Below are 25,204 nucleotides of genomic sequence, written 5' to 3'. Positions count from 1 at the left end.
ATTAGGCAGAAATTGAGTGCACTTCTTGTGAGCAGCCTTTCCTTGTCCCATGAAGACTTGCATGTTCCATGAAGACTTTCCACGTCCCATGAAGACTTGCAGTTCCTCCAGCCTCATGCCTCTGCCATAGCTTTAGGGGAACCATCCAGAAAGGGTTCCCCAATGTTTAATCCTGAAAGCAAATCTATGTTTGAGGACTGTGTGGTTGAGATGCATCAAAACTGCTCCCTTAAACCTCATGTCTCACCTGTGAGCTGCTGAATTTGGGCCAAATACTGATAAAGTGAAACCATGAAAGAAGTCAGTAACCCCAGTAGGGCTGACACCCACAAATTCCCACTGGCTGTAGACACACCAAGCAGGCAGTTGGGTTTGGGGCAAAAGAAATGGGGTGTGACAATGTCCCATATCCATACACACAGAGTGACAGGGAGAAATGAAGAGATAAGGATGCCGTAGGGAAGATGCTGCTTCATCCCCAGCACTTGTCAGCTTCCCTCTCTGGGAGTTAACTGCCTTCTCTGCCTCCACGTTCCCCCATCACCACCCTGCAGCAACTCTCTGCTTATGCCATCTGCCTCACATATAAATTGATGTGGAGGAGCCCATGAGGATACCCAGTGTGATATACTGATGGGTGCTAAGGGACGGTTGAATGAATTTTGAGTGATCAGTGGGGACAAGTCCCTCTCCAAAACACGTGGCATTGAGAAAACACTTTCCAAACTTCTCTTTTTAATCAGTGTGTTTCATGGCAACTGTTTGCAGCAGAAGGGGGGCGGGAATATGAGCTTGTTGCCATTGCAAATCAATTATTACTCTAAATTCAACATGTTACGTGTGCAGAACACCAGGGAAAAGCCACTAACCAGAGAATCCTAGCAGGCAGGTATTTGTAGCCCTGCCCTAGTAAATACAGAGTATTAGCCAAGCAGTCTCGCAGAATGCAATGACGCTACCACTGAATCAACATCGCAGTGCGGATGTGTGTAACAATGCAACCAATGATCACTTGTAAGACTACAGCTGAACCTGGATACATCACATGTGGGGGCAATGGCCAGGGCTGACATACTTTGTTGAACAGCTGATTTCTACCTTTGGGTGTTTTGCAGTCAGTTTGGCCTCTCAAGTGTCAGAAAGAAATTTCCCTTTTTTTTTCCTTTATAAGGTGGCTGTTCCCATTACCTGTGCTGCAATGAAATATTCACACAGCAAGCTACTGTGTTTAATTATTCATTTCCTGAGGAAAAACAATCCTCCTTCCCTTTCAAATATCTCCCTTTCCAATGCAATCAAATCTGTCTGTGCTCATTAGTATTTGCACTGCTTCTCCTTCTTATCCTTTATTTTAAAAATATATATTCCAGTCCTTCTTCTCCTAAGTATCCACAGTTCTTTGTAGACTTGGCTTTCTTCAAACTCATGTCTCAAACTCCTTCATTTTTTTTTCTTTTGCAGTATCTACTGTGGATTGATTACAACTGGACTTTGTTTTCAAGGGCTAATTAACATAAATTTTTGTTGCTGCTGTTCTTTTATGCTGGGAAATCAGTTTGTTCAAGTCAGAGGCTTCATTTCTTTTGGTTTAAGGAGCCAGGTAATGCCAGCAAGCAGCCCCACTGAGAATGATGGGGGGAACTATGATGTCCAAGTCACTCAGAGCATCATATCTCAAGATGCTGACTTTAGTGCCAAAAATATCATAAGAAATTCCCACACACTCTTCTTTATTCTTCAGTACAGATCACTCAGTCATGCTGACCCAGGTGTGTGTTTGCTACACCATAAATCAGTCAATGGGTTGGTCCCAGTTCAAAGTAGTGCCTTTTTCAGAAGGTTCTTCTGTACCAGTGCAATGGTTTGCTTCACAGCTCAGCCCCATGGACCCATGCCTGGCAGAGCAGAGGCTGGTGACTACACTTCAGGGCAGGACCTTCTGGCATCCACTCTGCCACTAAGTCAACTTCCCACAGATGTACATCCAAAACCTACAGAGAGCAGCAACCATGCTGGTAGGGATCATGGTCCAGCATATCAGTTTGTGACTCTTCAACAGGGTTTTCAAGCTTGAGGGTATCTGCAGGCTCACACGGTGAAACAGCATCCAGACATGATCTGGGTCTATCAAGGATGCAGGGGTTAATGTGTATCAAGCATGTCCACCCCAAGCAAGCTTTAGGGATTTTGGCTTTAATTTTTTTTCCCTTAAGGGCTTCGGGTGCTGCACAAAGCAATCCCAAAGATATGCACACAGCAAGATTACTGGTAATTCTTTGTGTTTACTATGGAAACAATTCACCACTGTTTGTTTCTTCTCTTCCAGGTAGGCTGCAAAGCCATGATGGTTTTCTTCCAGTACTGCATCATGGCCAACTTCTTCTGGCTCCTGGTGGAGGGGCTGTATCTCCACACCCTGTTGGTCATCTCCTTCTTTTCAGAGAGGAAGTACTTTTGGTGGTACATCTTGATTGGCTGGGGTACGCATCCTCTCAAAACTGTGTGAAGGGATGATCCTGACAGTCATTTTTAACAGCAGTTTGATACACAGACCTTTAACCTTGTTAAAGGATTGTTAGTGCAACCAGGAGCAAGATCAAGTGATGGCCAGGGGAGTTTAGCCTAATTCCATTAACCTAAATCTTCAAAGGCATTTAAGAACTTAATCTGTGCTAGGTTAATTGATAGCTGAGCACCTCAGTGTCTTAAAGAACTGAAACTCCTCCTCATCTTTATAGTCATTTAGCCCTTTAATCCTGACTAGGATCCCAAAGTTGGTATCATGCATTGGTCTTATATTGTAAGGATGGATCCCAGCAAAGCAGGGCTCCTGGAATGAACCAGACACTGCAGTCCATCACTCTCACTTTTACTGAATTCAGGCCAGCTAGCTATCCTGAGATCCTATCACCTGTGTGCTAATGCTGGTAACCTTTTGCTTACTGATTTCTCCAGCTTTAATATAAGTCTAGACTCAAACACATAATAAAATAAAATAGAAGTAAAATAAAATGAAATAATAAAAAAAATAAAATAAAGACATAATTAAACTCTTCACAAAGTAAGTCAGAGCTGGATTGCAAACTTAGGCAAATTAATCCTACCCAATCAACTTCTTTTCTTTCTCCAAAGAGGAAACAGAGACCTCTTTTCCCCTTTAAGCCATTAGCTGAAGATTTATGCAAACAAAATGTCTTTCTATTACATGCTCTCAATAGCTGAAACTGAGAAGTAATTAGAGGAGGGAAGAATCTTGAAAAGAAAAGAGAAAATAAAATTGTGTCATATACAGGGGTATGCCTGGACTCGTGATTTGCTCAGTTAGCCGTAGAGTTAGTTCCATTGAGAGTGACAGAAGTTATGCTTGGATTCACACTGCAGAAGAGATGCAATTCTCTGTGCTGTAAGCATAAGACAAGATGTTGTTAGCAGGCTTTGTTTCAGATGCAGTTAATCAGGTCAGACCTTCTTTAAACCTGTTTTGTGCATAGATACCCATTCTTTCAGTGCAGCAGAGCTGGCAGATTTTAAAGAAAAATGTATGAAGCTAATGATTTTAAATCAGAGGGAATATCTTGCACTTGTAATGTATTCTGAGGTTGCTTGGATGAGGAAGGACAATTCAAGGGAATGATAGATGCTTGAAGGATCTTCTGGCATTTAAGTCATCAATCATTTGCAAGAGCATTGGTGATGAATCCAAAACGGATTGTGCAGGAATTAATAATTTGGATGCACTCATTACAGTTCTTACTGTTGTTACCATTGCACTCAGAAATCACTGATAATAAACAATATGCAATGCTGTGACTAACACAGAACATGTCCTTCCTGGAGTATTTGCAGTTTAAATGTAATCAAAGACAAGAGACAAAGTGGTATCACAAGGGTGGAACAAGACAACACTAGTCAGATAGAAGATGATGGAGTGAGCAGCAGAGGTGGGATCATCTGGCCAACTACAGACATCTACATGTGAACCTGTCACCCCAAGCTCCCTTTATAGTCTGTGAAGACCAGGCAATACAGTCAAGAGCATATTTCCTGTCCTAAAACAAACATCTAGTGTATCTCAGGTGCTCTGTGTGTTGGAAGTACGTATTTCTTCACATCGATGCTAAAGAGAGCCTGTGGTGACTGACTTAGATACAGGTGTCCAAACTGTAGATGTCTAAACTGGTTCCTATTCCTTGAATCTCACCATCAAAAGGTGGTTTTTTTTTTGTAAGCACTGCAACAGGAAGATGAATAAAGGAAAGAAAGGCAAATGTTGCTTGTTTGGTATGTGGGAACTGAGAATGTGAAGCCTTTGCTGACTCTTCAGGGAAGGCATCACCTTAGTTAGTTAGGAGAGTTGGAGAGTTGGGAGAGAACAGCCCTGGAAGCTTGGATAATGATTTCTGACCATCTCTTCTCTTGTCAGGTGCCCCCTCTGTGTTCATCACTGCTTGGACAATTGTCAGGATTTACTTTTTCGATGTTGGGTAAGCCTGTGGACTTAACTTTCCTTTATAATTCTTCCTTCCTTTATCTCTAAGGAAGGCCAAGGAGTGCCCTGCAGTTTTAGTAACCCAGACATCCTTCCCTAACCTCAGTGACAGTCAGACCTGGGAAACACTCAAAGGTCTTCCTGGAGACACATGGTTTATGTCAACTTGATCAGCCTCTTTGTTTCCCAATCCCTTGGTCAGGATATTTGCAGGGAATTTGTGAACAAGCCCTGATGGTAGCGTTTGGCTCTGTGATCCTGTGTATAATAAAGATACCAGCTGAGCAGCTATCTCATGCTCAGAGCAGAGCTTTACATCCTACAGAACTGACCCAGCAGATACTTTATAAACACTCCCATTAGCTCTTCCCACAGAAGATGTCTAAAAACTACTTGGTTATTTTTTTTTTCCCAAGCAGATCTTAGGATCTGTTCTTCATCCTCTTTAACCTAGTATCATCCTTTGGTATTTTACATAAGGAGCAGAGATAATACAGCTAAGTAAATGAGGCAGATATCAGAGCTGTCTGAGGATATTTGCAAGTATATAGGATCCGATCCTGCAATCCTCCTTCATGCTCTTACTCAAGTAGTCAAACTGTAGTAATTGAAAGGCTTTTCTGAGGAAACACGCCAGAGTTACAGAATCTGATGCTTATTATGTACTCACTGTGTGTGCCCTTGTTTCTTGCATTTGCAGCATATGGTTAACTCCATTTTCTCCTTTGCATTCTCTCTCTCCAGATGTGTCCTGATTTGTCCTTATTTCAGTACGAAAAGCAGCTCAGACTTCTCATTGCGCTTTTGATTTATAGTCATGCTAACACATTTCCTGAGGGCTACTGACTTCTTTTATGGTTTCAATCTATCTGCATAAAACTGACCTTATTTACACTGCTAATAAATAGCCTCTACAATGAGATAGAGGCCAAAGGATTTCACCAGTCTGGATACCAATTCTTCTTACCATATATTCCCACTCAGCTCCAGCAATTCTTAATAAAAATACAGACTACTTTGCATTTTCTGGAGGCTTTAAAGCTCTACATTTTTGTGCCAAGTAAAACAAAGTGTGAATTTACAGGGTATGCTAATACCTAACTTAGATTTTTTTTCCATACTAAAATTGCCAACAGAGAGAAATTACAGGAAATTAATCCAGATTAAATAAAATCTAATTATGTAAAATGGGTTAAACAACATTAAGCCTAAACTTTCTAACTTCAAATTAAAGTGACCTTCATTCATCTTATTTTTAAGATGAAGTGCACTAGAGATAATTAGGGCCACTTTAATTCTAAATGAATGGGCAACATGCACCTGAGAAAATATAAACATCTGTGTGTGAGCAGTTCATTTTAGTCTCCTTTTATAGCTACTGGGGATTTAGTCAGTGCAGTCCATGAAGCACAATTCTTCTCATCACAAAATTGATGCCTAAAATAGGTCTCAAGAACTGTGCCCTAAAAGTACCTCTCTTCATCTATTGCCTGTGCTTACAGCATTTTGAATTAGGTGAGCTGAATGCAGGTGAAATTGTCTGTTAGAAACTAATCTGTTTCTAACATGAATGCAGACCGATTTTCATCAATGATCTCCTAAAAATGCACCTTCTGCCACCTGACTCCTGTAAGGTCTGAAGATAAATGTGTCCCAGGCAATGCTAGTTGTTTCCACATCATTCCTATTCTGTCCTTTCCTTGTTAGCTTTAAAATATACTTCCAAGTGACCTAGGTGAGTGGTGTGGTTTGCAGACAATTCTCGCTTCAGGAAATAAATCATACCCTGGACTCTATGGACTTTTCTGACTAGATCCATAACTCAGGCAGCTATACAGATTTAGTTGGACTAAACCTGCCACAGGCTGCCTATAGTCTTTTTCAGAAGGGCATGGTTGGTTTTGTTTCTGATGGTGCCAATTGCTCTGTGCTTAACAAAACCCCCATCCATGATAGTGGATAGCATCGGAGGCCTCATGAATCTGTGGTTTTGATGGCATTTCCTTGTATCAGACCTCAGTGCAGGAGAAATTAAGTGAATCACCATCCTCCCCCACGTTCATACTGACATAACATTCTCCAGCCCGCTCCATTACCAAGGGGAAAAGAGCCCACAGCATTATGTCTGGGGCACCTCCTAACTCCCAGTACTCAGAGCCACTGCAAAGCAAGTCTTTAGCCCTTCCCAGTTCATGCACACCAGATTTACTCCTCTTCACATAACCTATCATAGCTATCTTCAGTATTTAGGGAACCAGGTACCAGAGAAGGTTACATAGCTGCTTGCTTGCTTTGCTTGGTGTTTTAAGTCTGGTTTTGTTTCTTTTCAGGTGCTGGGAGGAAATAGTGGAATCCCCATTCTGGTGGATCATTAAAACTCCTATTTTGGTGTCTATTTTGGTAAAGTATCAGCACATTCTGCTGGCTGCAAAGCCATCTTAATACTAAGTGTGGGGGATGAAGAGGTGTTGAGAAGTGTTCTGTAAATGTCCAGCAGAAATGCATTGACAGATAAAATCCCACTGTATATCGCATGTCTGGTTTAGGTTGAGGAAGTTCACCCTCCTGATAAACAACTTTAACCATAGGAAGAGTTTGAGTGCAACCAAGGTGGAGCTCATTTCATTTAACTTTGACCACTTCCATCTCAGCTAGTTGCCTGGAGCAGTGGCCATGGGTGTGTGCAGCACAAGGAGGTTGAGGAACATGGTTGGAGATCCAGGAAATGCTCATCTTGTCTAATGAATCAGTGGATGTCTAAATTACATCAGATGAATTGTTCCATGAATGGTTTTATTTTCTGAACTGACCATATGCAGAGCCTAGTTGTTCAATTATAGATGTCAACACTATAAAGTAAAATTGGGATGAGTCCTACCACAAATTTCTACCTAGGTAAAAAGAATTTAGATGCTTTCCACAGATATTTGGCTCTTACTATAGCATCCAGCATGTAGTTGTGGTTTTGAAGTCCTTGAGAAGCTTGGCTAATGTCCAGATAAGTCACAGAAGCACTTGACTTTTTTAATTCTCTGGATATGATCAATTCTGCCCACAGAAACCATGACACTTGTGAGGAACTTAGAGTCGTTCCATCCTCGTTGAATATTACATTTTTCCTCTGTCAGCTATCAAGCCAAAACTTAAAGTAAAATGAACTTAAATTAAACTTAGCTTTGAGTTTTCTTAAATAAATTCAAGTATGTGGGAAGGGAAGAAAAAGAATGCAACAAAAATCAAACCAAATATGTCTCTTTTAGACAGAAATCTTTTCTTAGACATACATTTTTCTTATTCCAAATACATTATGGCCTTTACAAGAAGACTTTTTTCTGTAGTATTTGCCATACAGGGATCCCAAACTAAAACATTTTGAGTAATTCCATCTTACTCTGTTCACCTCACTGAAAAGAAATACAATAAGTAGATGACACATTGCAAAATATTTATATTATCATAGAAAGCTATAGATAGCATTTTTCCTTTAGCAAGGTAATCTTTTTGGTCAAGAAATGCATGCTGTTCTCGTCAGCATATGATCAATAAATCATTTCCTTGTTGCCAAACAGAATTCACCCAGAAATTTCTGACTATCCTTCTGCAGACATCATATAAACCTGCCACAAAAGAAGGGAGTGATAACTGCTATCTGATGAAAAGCAGTTTTCTTCAGGGAGGAATGCAACATTTTCTCCATATCCATGGGAATAAAGCATGGATATCATTGGAAGGAAGAAATACAGATACATAAAATATATAAGATATGTAAGATATTAAGCACTGGGAACAAATCAAGTGCCTTTGATTATACTCTAGGTTGAAAAATAAACTAAACAACTTCTCCAGCAGCCTGATAGCCATACCATGCAATACTAAGGCTGTACTAAGCCTATAATCACTCTCCACCTGATTCACCACTGTTCTTCCCCATGTTTGCTTTTGACGACTATGAGCAAACTGCTCTAATCTTACCTTCCTTGCTGAAGCTTGTGTGCTATCAAAGCTTATTAGAGTAATTCATCTAGATAATGCTGTCTTGAGCTGATAGATTTTACTTGCCACCAAGTCAATGCAACCCATTTTTATAAGCAAATAAATATGAACAGAAATTATGATAAATGACATGGGATAGATAAAAAGTGATGCAATGCATCAGAACCAAGAAATACAATTAATTTTGAATCACTCAAAGCCTTTGAAAAAAAGAGTGTCTAATTGAGACATGTGCTGCTGTCTGCTTTATCCACCTCTTGTTCAGACAAATGTAGGAATTGCTGGAGGAAATTTTACAGTCTGTTTTTGCAGGAAATTGGCTTGGCTGGTTAGCACAATCCCTTCCCGCCACTGGGTCTCTCAAAATCAGAATCATTTGTGCATTTTCTAACCATAAAAAGATAAAGAAGAAGGTTGTCTGCCAAACTAAAGCTAAACTAAGTCCACAGAGGTCTCTTATCATGTTTCTGTTGTATACATTGCATAAATAACAGCATGATTCCATGGATAGGACCTTAAAAGCAAGTAGATCTGTATTCAGTTCATGCCATCTACTACATGCCGTTAAGGAATTGCAATTCCTAGCTCTAACCTTTGCTATTAAATAAGTTTAACATTGCTTGAGTATGTTGGTGGAGCACTCTGAGAGGGAACAGCATCATTTAAAATTCAGGTATTAGCTAGACTCCTGGTCTAACATCCTAGGAGACAGTGTTTATGTCAGTGAGGTCTGTTTCTGCTATACAAGGTCTCCAGCTTCTTTCCAGGGTAGACATGCCCGATAGCATTGAGTGAGTGCTGCTTTGTGTTTTGTTTTGGTTTTCTTGGCTCACCACCTCAGTCTTTGACATGCTCAGCATCCGGTCCCATGTCACCGTCTCCTGAGGGCTTTGACATCCGTCGCTCTACTAACTCCCAAGGCTCTTTTCCTACCCTGTCGTCGGCAATCCCCCACACAGCAGGACGTCGTGCATAGCTGTGCTCTATGGGTTTGACATCATCATACTTGGGATGTATCACACAAAGTCCCAAGCAGGCTGATGTCAGGCCCAAGATGGCTGCATCCTGTGTCGGTTTACTTTGTGCTCCCAGATTGGGTTTCTCTGCTCATGGCTTTTTAACAGCAGCTTGCTCCATGGCAAAAATATTGCTGTGAAAGGAAGTCCCCTCTAATGATGGGCTGTTTTCACCCAAGCAAATTAGTAACTTTTATTTCTCTCTCTGTTTCCTTTCTCCCATCCCAACAGGTGAACTTCATTCTCTTCATTTGCATCATCCGTATCCTAGTCCAAAAGCTGCATTCCCCAGATGTTGGACACAATGAGACCAGCCAATACTCGTAAGTCCTAGACTTTTTCAACCATATTGTATGTCTTTTGGGAAACCTGTTTGACTGTCTGCACTGATCAGAATCAAGTATTTGTTATTTGAATAAGCTGATCAGAAATCAGAAAAAGGGGCATTTGCTAAAACAGAAGGGCATGTTTTATATCAGTTTGGACAAGTGAGAAGGCTTTCTCCTGCGATTAACAATGAAGGAGTGAGAGCAACAGTAATGATAATTTCAGTAATTCCATCCATTTGTCTTCACTGTTGAAAAGTAACACTGTCTCAGAAATTTTGCTTGACATAATGCTTTCGTTCCAGGGATATAAGGTGACCTTAATGGGGCTTTTTATAACTAAGAACATGCAAGTAAGATCAGTGCTGTTTCAGTGGCCAAGACTGGTCTTAGCTGCAGTATTCTGAGACTGCAAGTTGTGTGTTTATCTGCATTGATTTATTCTGGCTTTAATGCAAATGAAAGTTCAGACCAAAATATTTTTGACTCTTGCCGCTGTCCTGGCTCAGCATTCCAACTATCCTGGATATTTATTAAATGTTTCTTAGAAAAAAAAAAAAGAGAAGATAAAAGTCCAGTGTCTGCATGGTCACTGCTCATAAATCTTTGTCTTTGGAGGGAGCTCTTCACTTAGGCACCCAGACAAAGCTGAGTTTAGTTCATCTTTCTGCAAGATGAAAGACACTATCAATATTTCCTTAAATACTGACCAGCCTCCACACTGAATCTTTTTCTCTTGTTATGGTGAATTATGCATTTCATCTACCTCAAGAGAGTCTCAGATTTATGTAAGGAAATTCCAGTATTTGACCTTAACTTCTCCCTGCAGCAGCCAAAGCCAATTACCTCTTTTTCTGTCATCATAGTACACCAACATTACCACCCTTTATGTATTTCCAATTGGGAATTGTATCTTTGTACCCCCAGGATTGCAACATCTTTGGCCAGGTACATAGATTAAATCAACATATTGAAATATGTTCTAGTACTAAGCAGCAGCCTGGAGCAGTTGGCTCCCGTTCATCTCAGTAGAAGTGCTGCCAACATGCATTGGAAAGGTTATGCCCAGATTACCTCAGAGGTCATGCTGAGCTTTGGGTTCAGGGCTTTTTACTTCACATTTTCCAATGAAGTGGGAGCTGCAGGAAAGCTCCCTTTGTCTTGTAAACAAACATAGTACAACCTGGCACTAAGTAACGCAGACTGGCCTGCCAAACAGGAGGTACTCCTGAAGTACAAATAATATTCATATCTACAGTTCCTCACCTTCCTTTTCCACCTGGAAAAAAAAAAAACATCCAAGTTCCACTAGGACAGGAGTAAGTTGCTCGCTTATAGGTGTCCAAGCTATACAAGATGCTTTAGAATGCCTGAAATACTTGCCTGGACCTGACACATAGGACCCAGGGCCTACGGGAGACTTGTACCCTCATACAGTGGCAGCTGGCCACCAGCTGGATTCTGTGGGGCATCTAGAAGTCTCTGTTGACTGTATTGACTATAGTGGGATATGGGACACCACACTTTCCTCTGGAAATGAATACTGTGTCCCAACCTGAAGGCTGGATCCCACCAATGGAAGTTCTCAGTATGGTCCTAAGTTGTAGACAGCTATCTATAGAGATGTTTGGTGTCCAGACCCTTTTATAAATGCCATTAGGTGTGTGATCTGCAATTGTAGGTACCCAGCTCCTTTTACAGGTCATTCTCTTACTACCTGAAATGGTGCTGCTGGCTTCAGAGGTTTTGCTGCAGGACCAAGAGATCTTAGCAAAAAAACATGCCCCTAACGATATGTGTGTGCTCCTCCTGCTAAATCTGAGATAAATATGTTTTAAACTGCCAACATCGGGGATCTCTCATTTGCATTTCTCCCTCCTTCTCTTGTTTATTTTATGTGGTTTATTTTATAAAAATATGATGAGTTGACATGTTGATGGTATTGTTCAATTCCAACCAGTTTCACTTTAGCTGCAGGCTGGAAATTCAGGTGCATTGCTGCCTCACTCATTAATGCTACAGACGGATAGTGAGCTGGGCTTTAATGTATTGCAAAACTGTGAAAACAAGTCTCCCAAATCAGTTTTCTGAAAATGACAGGCATGCAAGAATGGGACAGCAATATTTCAGGCAAAGAAGTTGTTTTCTGTGACAGAAATCTTGATCTAAATTAATCTGTTTCTATTCTGTACATGTCCATAGATCAATATTACCATCAAAGTTTTCTGGGTAACTTTTCTGCGATGTGTTCAAGGATGATGACTAAAATATTGGTTCATTCTTATCCACCCCAAGGAGTGGAGTATACTCAGAGCAGACTAGTGGAGATGTGTTTTCACTAAATTACCTGTCACCATGTCAGAGAGGGTGGATCTAAGAAGTGTGCACTGTGCTGGAAGTGCAAGTAAGGAGGTTTTTGTCTGCCAGCAGGTAATTGTAACCAGCTTTGGACAATCTCCCAAGCAGTTCTGCCTCATGCACAGCCAGGCTTTAGCTTTCTGGGAGAAATTACACCATGACTGAAGATGGCGATACTCCTCATTGCAGCATTTAGGGGAGGAGTCTTTTAAATATCACAGGGCTAGACCTTAGGGACCTTGCCTTGAAACCAAACTGAGATATAAAACATCGCTCAATATTTTGGGGAAGCTCAGTGCTGGGAACAAGAGACTCTTCTGGAGTATTGTGCAAACTAGAGGAGGGGGCTCCTAAGGTTTGGCATTTATGACCTTTTCATTGCCACAGTGTTATCTGCAATGATAAAATGGCATTTTCTAATCCATTGGAGCTTGCAAACAGTGTACCTATGAATAAGGTACACTAAGGTAGCATTGCATCAATATCCTCTAGGTTTACTGTTCCTGAAAGATTAGGGAGAGAGGAGAGATCTCTGCAAAGCCAGTGCTGACATTCACTGAACTGTTACCTACTTAGAAAATGAGTTGCCTTCTTGTATGTTGGGAGCTGAGGGAATTAGGGCTGGGTCATACTAGAGAGTATCACAGTGGTCAGAGCTGCTTCTAGGAGTGAGGATCATGGTACCCTGACAGTCACCAGTGACAATCCTCTGGCAGAGCAAGACATCCGAGAGGATTCAGTTTCTGGATCTACTCACTAGGAGCAGGGATGTACCTGCTAGTGAAGAATGCTATGGGAAAGGCCAATTCCTAGAAAGTTCCTTGGCTACCTACAGGCAGTCATTTTGTCTGGAATTAGATGCACCCAGCTGCCTTTCCCTGAGCAACCACAGCCTCTGACAACAGCCTTAATGTCAAGCTGTCTTTGGTCCAGGCCTAGGGAAAACTGAAAAGGTCTGCCGGGAGATACATTGATGATCATCATCTGCATAAAGCTGGCACATCAGCCTTCCCAGCAGGCTTATGCAGATGGCAAATAAATGAAGATGGTCTGATGGGACTGAGCCTGATGAGACTTTGGAGTTGAAGGGTTTGCAGATGGAAGAACAAGTATTTCAAACATCCCAGCTGTAGCTTCAATTCCTCCAGAAGCCTCTGGGAGAGGAGGATGCAGGAGGATGTGGATGACCAAGGGAGCCAAAACCCCCATAAGCATCGTTAGGCCCTCGATTTATTTTATTCCATCAGCTATATTTTAATAATGATTATATTTAATAAATTAGAATCTCTTCTTCCTAATTAGACCTCTGATTACCTAGTCTGCTACGATTAAGAACTAAAACTGTTCAACCCCCTCCTTTGGAGACATTCATTGTGCAATAGCATGTTATTATTCTGAGCTAAACATACCATTTCTGTCCCAGAAGCTGTAATTTTCAGAAATCCCAAGCAAACAAAGACAGTGCTAGCTGGTGATTTAGTTTGTAGAGATGAATAAAGATCTCCAGGGGGAGGGGAAGAAAAGAGAAGGAAGAAAGAAATACCTCCATTGTAGTTACTAGGAATAAAGATGTCACATTTTATGTTGTCACTGTATCTGAAATCACCAGCCATCTTCAGTCTGTGGGCCAAGGAGAAATAATGTAGGGCTACTCACTCTGCCTTAGGTGGAGGCACGTATATATTTATATGAGAACCGTCAATGAGGAGGAAAGCAAGCCCATAGAAATGCTCCCAGTATGATCCTTGGTTAGTTTGAACTGCCATACAGTGACTGTGGCCAGCTGAGGGTCCACCTCCATGTGTCATTGGATCCCAGCCCTGGTTGTCAGAAGGATCCTGGGGAGATTAGGCTGTGAGGAGCTGTCTCAACACTCTCCATATCATTGTACCCCAGACACTTCCACCTTCTGGGCAAAGACAGCCTCCTGTCCTGCCTCATTGAGACTGCTGTTAAAAGGCTGGATGTTCCCAGGACTTCAGCATAAGTAGCGCATATCACATCTCCTAAGGGCAAACAAAGGCACTTAATATGCATGATACAGGCTACACCATCAAGATCCAGGTAATCAGTAAATATGTACTGGAGCAAATTAAAGTTTCAGTGTTGCATAGGGCTCAGCTGCAGGATTTCTCATCAGCCCTTTAGCTCCTCTTCCCTCTCTCCCTATGATTCATGTTTGTCTTTCCAACAGGAGGCTGGCCAAGTCCACCTTGCTGCTGATCCCTCTCTTTGGCATTCACTACATCATGTTTGCTTTCTTCCCTGACAATTTCAAAGCAGAAGTCAAGCTGGTGTTTGAGCTCGTGGTTGGGTCATTCCAGGTAAGTCAACCTTTGGGCCACCAGGTCTGCTGGCAGAGAGGAATGTAACAAAATTGACAAGGGAATAAGTAAATGTGTGAGATGGGTTTTTCCTGGACATGCCCAATGCTCTTATACTTTTGCTTGGCCAGGATAGAAGATAATTTTATAGTTTGCCTTCTGGAATTCCAGAAGGAGATTTTCTGTCCTCATTTTAAGCACCTGAAAAGAAAATGTACCTCTGTAAGTTAGTCACCTGGAGTATTTTTGTACTTAAGGGAAAAAATGAGCACCTCTGTTCAGTTTATTTATTATTGACATGGTGTGAGATGAGATAATTCACCTTTGGGAGGAGTGTCTTTCTGGCCGTTTACAGGAGCTTAGCCTGTCTTCAGCCAACCAATTTGCATGAAATTTCTCCTCTGTTAATAAGCCAAGTCCAGCCTGTAGATCCTGCTTAAGCAGGATTCCAGTTCACTGGCATAGGAGGCAGGATCCCTGTGAGGATGGGCAATGGTGCTGTCCTCCACATTAATCTCTATAAGCCTTGATGAAGTTTGCTTCTTAGACCCCCCTGCATGCTTCACTTCAGTCAGTTCCAGGGCTGGGCTGTTAACCTGTTGCTGCATGAAAAGAAGCACTTCTTTACGTATTTTGTCCCATTGCATTCATCTGTTAATCAGCTCCAATCACTTTGCTCTCTCGCAGCCCGCAGCAGGATGTGTCTGTCACTGTGTACCATACATGTGTCAGTGACATGCTTTTTGCACTAGTGAATGAGTTAACATCCCCATCTACATATTCATCACTTCACCTCCAGCATCTCTCCTGTGAGACACAAATGGATCTACACTCACTCCTTGTCTTTAGTGTTGGCAACCATAAGGACTAGAGATAAGTTTATTCTTTTTTCAGGGAAATCTGCGATTTTTAAAAATGAAGTGTTACTGCAAGGGAGACAGAAAGGAATTTTAGCACTATATCGTGTCAAAGATCATTCTGACCTTGGTGATGTAGTAGTGAGCATGTTTAGATCTCCTGAATTTCAGCTGACAAGACCAAGCAGGAAAGCTAGGTCTAGTATCCCATCCTTTTGCCTCTAATGCCCCAGTTTGAATGACCAAGTGCCTCTCTTTAAGCTGAGCCGACTGTGGATTGCTTTAAACACCAGTCAGGAGCAATCTTTGAACTGACATCCATACATACATCTGTTGCAAGGTACCTTAACTAATCTAGTGCAATCAAGTGGTTTCTAATGTCCCCCAGCAGCGTGCCCTTTTTCCAAGGCTGCAGTGAGTTTGAGAGGTGCTAAAAGCCTGTTCTCTCCTTTTCCCTAGGGATTTGTGGTGGCTGTTCTGTACTGTTTTCTCAACGGGGAGGTAAGAGCAACAGTGTTGTGTGGTTATGTTTGCAGATAAGACAAATTGAATGATAGTGGAGAACGAATTAAGAAGTGTCCCATTCCTGATGTTACCATACTGGGAGGAAGCATCCAAGTCAAACCACTGCCTCCAGAAAAAAACAACTCAGCCATTTGCCTGTCAGTTTCCAGCACAACTAATAAACATATCAAGACTTTTGTGTGCACAGTAGGGTTGCTGCTGCTGAGTCTGTCATTTACTCATGAGATAGCATAAGCAGAACTCCCATATGACCATGCATAAACCCTGATTCAAAAGGACCACTTCAGCAGGGAAGGCTAAAAGTCATCTTTTAAGTTGTATTTATGTTCAGTACCTCAATGAATCCTCCACAGAATCAGGCCCACTGCCAACGTGGAGGCTCATTAGTGCAGTGATATTTTTGTACCATGCTCCATCTGTCCATAAGAAATTCAGCAGAGACTGATTAAACTCGTATCTAAGGCTACTAAGTAGGTGTGAGTAGCTAAAAACTTGAAGCTGCTGTCAGCTGGAGCACTTTCAGCTCAATAAACTGATCAAGGGCAAGAAATAAGAAGCTGTGATCTGGGTTTGTGCTCCAGCTTCCTATGGAGAGGAAGGGTGTCCAGAATCACAAAGCACTGTCCTATAGCTCTGATGCTGCTTTCAGCCACACTGATGCCATGTGCACATTGCACAGTGGCATGCAGGCAGATAGCCCAGCTCCAGCAGAGACCATTGCCAGTAAGCCTGAGCAGAGCAGGGCAGTACCACACAAACTTATGAATGATCCAAAACCAATACATAGGCATTGACATGACTTGTTAGGCACAGACAAGTGCCAGGTAAACATGTTTCTACCTCACAGGCATTGATCTTGCCCTTTCCCACATTTCCAGTTCTGGGGTTTGCATCCTGGTATTGTACTGTTCCTGTGCTTGCTGATCCCACAGACCCTCATACACAGCTGGTTTATCTGATTCAAACTGTTATCTATAAGTTTGAACTGGAAGGCTGCAAGAGGGGACAGGGATGCTGGTCAGATTTGTTCAGGATTTGACTCTGAACAGTGTCAAACAGATGACGTCTGCAAACTCCCTGAACAGGAACAAGTAGCTTATATCACAAAAGCACAGTTGAATGGACAGCTTTACAAGCAGTCTATAACTAAATCATTTGTATTTGGACAAAAACAGGGCAATGAAAAAAGGAACTGTATTCACAAAGTATAGTGTATGTTGCCATTAAAGTCAAATAGTCTGGTACCTTCACTGGATCAGATATGAAATTCCCTGTGCTCACCTTTCTGCTGAAGCTCGGATTTATGATTCCAGATGCTGTCTGGAGTGTCACCTCTCTTCTACGTGTCTGAAAGTTCTGGCCAGGTTGAGTTTAGTGACCTTTATAAAATAATTCTTGGCCCCTCGGTAGGTGGGTTGCTCATGGCTGCTCACACAATCATGACAGAGCAATACAAAATGCTCCCCTCTGCTGACTTCATTGCCTTTCCACCACCTAGGTCCAAGCTGAGCTCAAACGAAAGTGGCGGAGGTGGCATCTGGAGCGGTTCCTGGGTTCAGACATGAAGTATCACCACCCCTCCCTAGGCAGCAACGGTACCAACTTCAGCACCCAGATCTCCATGCTGACCAAGTGCTCACCAAAGACACGCCGGTGCTCTGGCTTCCAGGCCGAATTCTCTCTGGTGTGATAGGGAGAGCCTCTCCAAGAACTGAGCATCCAAGTGACAAACTGAAAGACAGAAGAATCCCCCAGGAATCAGTGATATGATGACAAATCCTTGTGAATTGACATGCTCCGCATGAGCCAACATAGGACACAAAACTGGAAGAGCCACTGGCATCCAGAACAAGATCAGACAAGCCAGGAGGGAGAGAAATACTTTTCCTCTCTCTCTTTTCAGACCTTTCACTCTTAAGTTTCAAGCCCTCAGGGGTTGATAACTACAAGTAGAGGTCCCAGTCACTTGAGGAGAGCCTGGGAGATCCTGAAGTGTCATAAACAATGAAGTACGGGTGATAAGGGAGGGAAGAGACTGAGTCCTTGGTGGCTTTACCAGAACTGGCATCTCTGAAACAGATAAATTGCACTTTTTAAAAAATGAGCCAGTACAGGAGAGAAAGAGGCAAGAAGAGGCAAGGGGGGGCGGGGGGGGGAAGCCAAACATATGAATGTGCCAAAAGTTCTATTGATAAGAAGTGGCGATAAGGTACCGGAGAATGAGTCAGGGACATGAGGAGTAGGGACAAGAGGAACATGAGCAGGAAGGGAAGAGGCCAGTGCACAGTGCTTGCCTCTGCATTGTACATGTGTGAAGATTAAGATGCAGCACCAGGAAAGACCCTGGGAGAATGCCACAGTGCTGCAGTGTGTGTTTGCTAATTGCCCATCATCCTTCTTAGCAAAAGCTCTCTAAGCACCCGTGGATGCCCTCTGGAAAAATCAGGTCTCTGAGAAGGAGCAGCGTGAATGCCCTTCTTTGCACTACATTCATGACATCGTGTTTTGTTTGGTTGCTTTCAATGAAGAGCTAACTCAATTTGCATGTAAAAAATCCAGGTACAGATGCCAAAAGGAGAGCATGGCTGCATTTTTCATTCTTTTGAAGTTCACCCATAGATCTTGGTGCATTAGCACACCCAGGGATCAGGGGAAAACAATTGGTCTGTAATTCGTTTGCACTTAGCACACACTGCCAGGGAAGGGAGATGTAGAATCCTGTAATCCTTAATTGAATAAGACCTGCCATTCTGCAGATGAAAATATTAGCTTCACAGCAGCAAACAAAATTGCTTTCATCAAAGCAAGTTTGTCTCAGCGCATAACTGGCACTCCGGGAGTCAGGAAGGAGTGAAGGAGCTATTAAATTGATTTCTTCTTTGCCTTTTGAGGGGAGCTTTCTTCCTGTGATGAAGGCATTGTTAGATCTTTAAGATGTGCATGTGTATTTTGCCTCTTTTCTGGAGGCCTATTAATGTCCCTATAGGGGCAATCCCTATTTGAAGAATGCACATAGATCCTGTTAAAACCAAGGGAACAGTAATTTTTTAATTTTTCTTTTCTTGGTGGAGGGGCAAAGGAGAGGTGTGAAAACGATATGCCAGGCTGGTGGCTTACTGGGCACCAGATGCCCCTTGCACTCCCATGTATTGCATTTGAGACAATCCCCACAGTCCCGAACCCAGTCAGAAGATAGATGACACAGATGTGGATGCCCATGTTTGAGTCCCATCCAACTGCATCAAAGAGGCTCGCACCAGTTTTACACTGAGGGTGGGAAATCCCTGCCCAGCTCTTGTGTATGCTTATTAATTGGGTTGTCATCCTTCTGTAACATGTCCTTGTGAAGGAGAATCTGGGTCACCGATGCATATACGTTCCTCTTTCAGGGTTTAGAGGTCTCAACTCATGCTAACAGCACCTGAAATTCTTTTTCTTCATAATGAAAGGTAATTCACTGATGGGAAGCATCTTAACCTTGGTGGGTTTGAGGTTTGTTTTGCTTGCCTTAATCATCTGTGATTCACTGCCAACAAAACACACTGAGCCCAGGAGGAGAGTTTCAGGCTTGGACATCCAGGTCCTTCCTCAGTTCTGATGGGGCAGTTATTCCATACCATAATCCTCCCTAGAGCTGTACCTGTTGCTGTCTGAGTTTCATGCTTCCAAAGTATTTCTCCACATGTAGTACTGAGAATTGAGTAGAGGGCTGAAGTCAGTAAGGGGCATGAGAAACTACAATACAACTGCTGTGAAGGGTAAACACAGCAGTCATAAGTTTTCAGTGAGCTAGATCAGATTCTGCCACACTGTGTCTGTGGCTACCCAGCCCTCAGCCTAAAAGGATTGGTAGATACTCTGAAGATAGTCATAATGGTCTCGATGATCCTGGAATTAAAAAGCTGATGAGACCCCAGGCTAGTCAGATGCAAGCCATCTTGGTTATGGCTATGTTACACTGAAACTGTATCAGCAGTTAGAATCCAGTATGGATGTACCATAGGATCATCAAAATCCTCTTTTTGCAGATCTCTAATTCCAGAGGAACCAAGAGAATGCTTAAAGTTTCCCCATATTGCTTGCATTGAAGCTCTTATGCCCTGACACCCCAGGAACAAGGTACCCATTGAAATCTCCATGAGGTTCTCAGATGCAAGGACCCTCTCTGTGTTTGGTGCTAGTGCTGCTGTGGTGTGTGCTTTTAGACGTCGATTAGGACTCAGACAAAAGATGCTGGAGATTCTCCTGTGCCTGGTTCAAAGCAAGGATCTGACATAGTGCTACATTTCACTGGGTGAATTGCTAGCTGCAAAGAAGCTTCTGAGTGTTTCTGTACATGTAAAATGCTTCCTCTCAGTGGTTCAGATTTTGGAAGCAGTGACAGTCTATGAAAGATTTGATTGATCAGGCTGCAAAGTCATTTGCACTCTTTATCTATCATGGTAGCTGTTTATGCCCAACAGAATTGGTGAGCTGCACAGGAGCCCTGCCCAATCTTGTTAATGCATCCAGTGAGGTGCCTAAGGTGTGAACTTGGATCCCAGGTACCAGACAACCAGAGGAAGAGTCTGAGTACAGACCTGTTGAGCATAAGTGATGCAGCATTGCCAGCAGCCTCCTTTGTGAGATGTGAGTGAAACCCATTTTTTTAGGCAGCCTTGCTGGGTTAGAAGGTCCATGTCTGTGAGCCCTGAGCAGTGCGACACATTGTGCACTCTGCTCTTCACCTTCTTTTTTCTCTCCCTGTGCTTACAACATTTTCAGGATGAACTTCTGCTTTGTATTTACAGCTTCTCTTCAGTTTCAGCCCTACGCTAACCTGTGCCAGCATCAACCATAAGCCAAAGGCAGAAAGAAGGGGCTTGCCTTTCAGAAACACGACAGGAAAAAATTCCAAAGGTTATTCACCCATGCCACAGGGCCTTCTGCAGCCCATGAGGTTTGACATCAGGCTATTCTGCACTGGAGCCTGAAGATAGGATGTGTTCTAAATTGAGGGGCTCCTTCAAAAAAATGTTGACTACATAAGCATGCCAGGAACAGTGCCCCAGGGCATCCTACGTGCAATTATTTCATCACTGAACATCCAGACACATCATTATGCTGTCAAGGGTGTTTGAGAAATTAATGTGCTGAATATACCTGCTATGACAGGCATGGCAATACTAGTGATGCAGGCAGTGCAGAGCTGCCAGCCCAGCTGTGTTGGCCTCATATTTCAAGAGAACAGAGGAGTCATTGGTTAAATCAGAGCTTTTCACTCAGGGGATATATGAACAATCAAGTGAATGATGGCATTCAGATCAGGGTGTCTTTTAACTGCCATAGTGCTGGAATTTGGCCCAATAACTAATCATAGAATGAATCATAGAATGGTTTAGGTTGGAAGGGACCTTTTAAGGTCATCCAGTTCCAACCCCCTGCCAAGGGCAGGGACACCTTCCACTAGACCAGGTTCCTCCAAGCCCCATCCAACCTGGCCTTGAACACTGCCAGGGATGGGGCAGCGACAGCTTCTCTGGGCAACCTGTGCCAGGGCCTCACCATCCTCACAGTCAGGAACTTGTTTCTAGTATCTAATCTAAATCTCCCCTCTGTCAGTTTAAAGCCATTCCCACTTGTCAAATGGGGGGATGTCTGCCCTTGTCAAAAGCCCCTCTCCTGCTTTCTTGCCGGCCCCTTTAGGCACCGGAAACTGCTCTAAGGTCTCCCCAGAGCAATCTCCCAGCTGAACAGCCCCAGCTCTCTCAGCCTGTCTCCAGAGCAGAGGTGCTCCAGCCCTCAGAGGATCTTGGTGGCCTCCTCTAGACTTGCTCCAACAGGTCCACAACCTTCTTAGATTGGGTGAGAGATTTCATATGCTGGGGTCCTCCTTTCCTCTGTTTTCCCTCCAACTCAATAACAAAATAGAGTTCAGAGACTTCACTGCAGCCCCAAACAGCAATCCAGGCTGCATTGTCCTGAACTCACACAGAATACACAATGCAGTGCTCCAGACTGCCAATGCTCCTCACAAAGCACCAGCCTGACCCCTTTAACTCTGGTATAAGACAGGAATGACTCCAGTGAAGGTATCTGCATTAATTTGCTACAAAAGAAGATTAAGAGGCATAGCTAGATGTGACAGGCTTTTAGGTATGTTTGAGGATCAGTAATTTGGACTCCCAAACTTCTTAGAGAAATCAGGCTACATTCTGATCCACATGCACCAAAATCAGTTCATGACACTGACTCCTGAGGTACATCAGCATTAAAATGGAATTTACTGTCAGAATAATTCCTATATCTTCAGCCTGGAAGTGTTTACTTCTTTTTTATACCAGTGAGAGATCAAACCCCTCCTGTTAATTAGTCACTATATGCTTCAGTTATTAAACTATTAAACATTTAGTAATAAGTATGGAACAAAGAAAATATAAAAACCAAGTTATTGTCACAAAGTCTAGAGGTACAAGATTCAATGCTAACATTAGGCTATAGATATTTCTATTCAGCAGGGATATATATTGCTCTGTGGCCCTTTCATAAGCAAAAAGAAATAAGAATGTGACCACATTTAGCATTTAAAAAAGAGCAGTAAAGAAACTCTGGGCTATTGCAGAATTTCAGGGCATTAAGTTGAAACTATTTTTTAAAACAGAAATCTATATGCATCATTATGGCAGTTTATCAAAAAAAAAAAGCCCAGGAGAGAAAACACATGAATATTTTATTTTTTTTTTTTTCATTTCTTTTCATTTCTTTTGCCTAGGAAACAGTTTTGTTTTCTTCAAGGATGGTGTTAATGGAGAAAAAATGCTTTTTGCATTAACTAATCAGCAGATTTATTTCTTTCTTAATATCCCACTCGGTTCCTGTTCAGTTCAGAAGCAAAAAGAGGCAGCATGGTGTCTGTGTCACAGGGCTATGCAAGCAAATGGACTAAGACCAAATCTCAGCTCTCTAGGGAGAGATGCACCTGCTGATTATCAGAAGACTGCCGGTTTTAAAAAGCAGAAAGCAAGCTCAGGAGTGAACATCACTTGGCTCTATAGCAAGGATTAAAGGGCTTTGCTGAGGTTATTTTGTCTCCATTCCTTCCACCTTCACCCTAGCGTTTAAACTAAGAAAAACCTGGCAGGTTTTCAGACTAAAAGTGAATCTCTCAAACTTCAGAATGCCAATATATGTCTTTAAGAAGCTTATTTTATTGTCTGCACAAGTTCAACTTGGTTTGATAAATGGCCTGTGGAAATACATGTTGGGTCAGAAGCAAGGAGGCTGAGAAGCAATGTTTAATCATAGAATCACAGAACGGTTTAAGTTGGCAAGGACCATAAAGGTCATCTAGTTCCAACCACCCTGCCATGGGCAGGGACACCTTCCACTGGACCAGGTTGCTCAAAGCCCCGTCCAGCCTGACCTTAAACACTGCCAGGGATGATCTCTGGAAGATGAACCTAGATTTAACACCAAAGCCAATGTAAAACATGTTTCCACCCCGCCACATCCCAGCCCCTCTGCTTTCAAGTGGGGCATTCAGATGAAGAAAGGATCTTGACTGGGGTGTTGGCACAGCCCAGGCACAGCCCTGTGCTTCCTCCTGAGGCATCCCTGTACCAATGAATGTGCCATAGTCTTGGAGATGAGGACTGTGGTCCTGAGCTCCCTGACTTGCAAAGCAACTTTGCACTTTTCACACACCGATGCTCATGGGGGCAAGGACCATATGCTTCTTGATTGTAGACAGCACTCGAAGAGCAGGAGACCAAACTCTTGACCTCATATACCCATATCAATCTGGAATGACTCTGCTGCTATCATTCTGAAACTAAAATGTCGTAATATGGAAAATAATTAAGACCCAGACTGGTATGTGGAGTCAGATGTCCCAAAATCATGGATTTCAATCCATTGTCTTTCAGTCAGTCAACTTTTCACCCCACCTCCAAACCCAGCGTTTACATACCAGTCTGATGAGATATAATTACAGTGACTGATCTTGTTATTTCCCCTGGAGACCTGTATAGTTGTAAACAATGGCTTGTAAGAATTAGGAGTTTTCCAGGCCCATGGACTGTCTCTTCCGTCTCATACTGCCCGAACATCCTAACTCCTTGTTTGCTTACATGGTATTGCACTATATACTGAAGAACTCTGGGTTTGAAATCCTGGTTATTTCTAACATACTGTGAAATCACATGGAAGAAGACAAACGTGGCTGGAAACTACGTGACAGGTCTGTACGGGAAACAACACCCATTTGGGTTCTGAGGGCCATGCCTTTAGGACATGTGAATTGGCATCAGCAGAGCACTAGTGTTTTATACCCTGGTTTTGTGGATATTGTAAATTTGTATATAGAGGAAATCTATAGCATATTAAAAAAAAATTAAAAAAATTTTGATACTTTGACAATGATAAGTTCAAAAAGGCACTTTTGAATTCAAAGGTGCATTTTTCATACTCTGTTTCAAACACCTCAAGCTGTTGTTCAGTAGCTGGTGCCAACTGACTCCTCTCAGTCAAACTAAGCACCTCTGCTCTGCCCTCCTGTATATAGGCTTTGACAGCAAAGAGTAAGAAAAACTGGCTGTGAACAGAGAATCACTGTCTCTGTGGACTTTTATTTACCTAGGTGCTTGTGATGTATTCTTCATGCCAGTGAGAACAGGCCTACTTGCTCAGCACAGGTGAAATGTCTGTCTTCTGTTTCATGGCCTTTTGACCAATGCTATTTATTTGGTTCTGAATCTGTACATATGCAATGAATTGGCTATTTCTTTTCTTTGTATTTGGTTCATCTCCTTGCTTCAGAGGTGGTTGAAACTGCTGAAAACAAGCAATAAAACCATCATGAAGACATTGTGTCTGTTACTCCTGATATATAACTTTAATGTCTTTTTAAATTTTATGTAATTTATCTTTACCAGTCCTGAAGAAGGCACAAAGGAAAGGCTAAGAAGGAGGTAGTGAGATGGTAAGGCAGTTTCCTAGAGCTGGACATAATGATCTCAGATTTTGTAAGGTTAGCCAGATAGACCACTCTTAAAACAGGAGACCTTCTTTGAGTCCATCTGTACCAGCAGAAGAATCAGTACCAGCCCCAGCATCCCCAAATCCACTGTAAAGAAGGCAACACCACTGCATGAGCTAGGTGAATGTCGTTCAGAGGTAAGACTCATGCATGGAGGTAATAATAATGCAACAGTATGGTTCCTTTGCCAGGATCAAGAGATGTTAAATGATTCCTATATTTGTGGGTACATACACATATATATTCATGTCCATATATTTGTGTACATACGTATTCATGTATATATATATTCATGTAACA

The 25,204-nt window shown here is 42.4% G+C and overlaps 1 protein-coding gene across 1 annotated transcript in view; it reads left to right on the top strand.

Annotated features, from left to right (window-relative positions):
- Nucleotides 1-17,863, top strand: part of VIPR1 (vasoactive intestinal peptide receptor 1) — a 103,492-nt gene extending 85,629 nt beyond the window's left edge. The window contains exons 7-13 of the mRNA XM_062603930.1: nucleotides 2,327-2,480; nucleotides 4,424-4,484; nucleotides 6,820-6,889; nucleotides 9,730-9,821; nucleotides 14,377-14,506; nucleotides 15,823-15,864; nucleotides 17,387-17,863. Coding sequence (XP_062459914.1) covers nucleotides 2,327-2,480; nucleotides 4,424-4,484; nucleotides 6,820-6,889; nucleotides 9,730-9,821; nucleotides 14,377-14,506; nucleotides 15,823-15,864; nucleotides 17,387-17,578 — 741 coding nt within the window. The 3' untranslated portion in view covers nucleotides 17,579-17,863. The remainder of the gene's footprint in view (nucleotides 1-2,326; nucleotides 2,481-4,423; nucleotides 4,485-6,819; nucleotides 6,890-9,729; nucleotides 9,822-14,376; nucleotides 14,507-15,822; nucleotides 15,865-17,386) is intronic.
- Nucleotides 17,864-25,204: the final 7,341 nt, after the last annotated feature.

Source organism: Pezoporus occidentalis, unplaced genomic scaffold, assembly GCF_034315485.1.
Source record: "Pezoporus occidentalis ecotype Australia unplaced genomic scaffold, CSIRO_AGI_Poc_V1 ctg82, whole genome shotgun sequence".
NCBI lineage: Eukaryota > Metazoa > Chordata > Aves > Psittaciformes > Psittacidae > Pezoporus > Pezoporus occidentalis.
The sequence above is the reverse complement of the archived record's forward strand: the minus strand, read 5'-3'. Positions and strand labels throughout refer to the sequence as shown.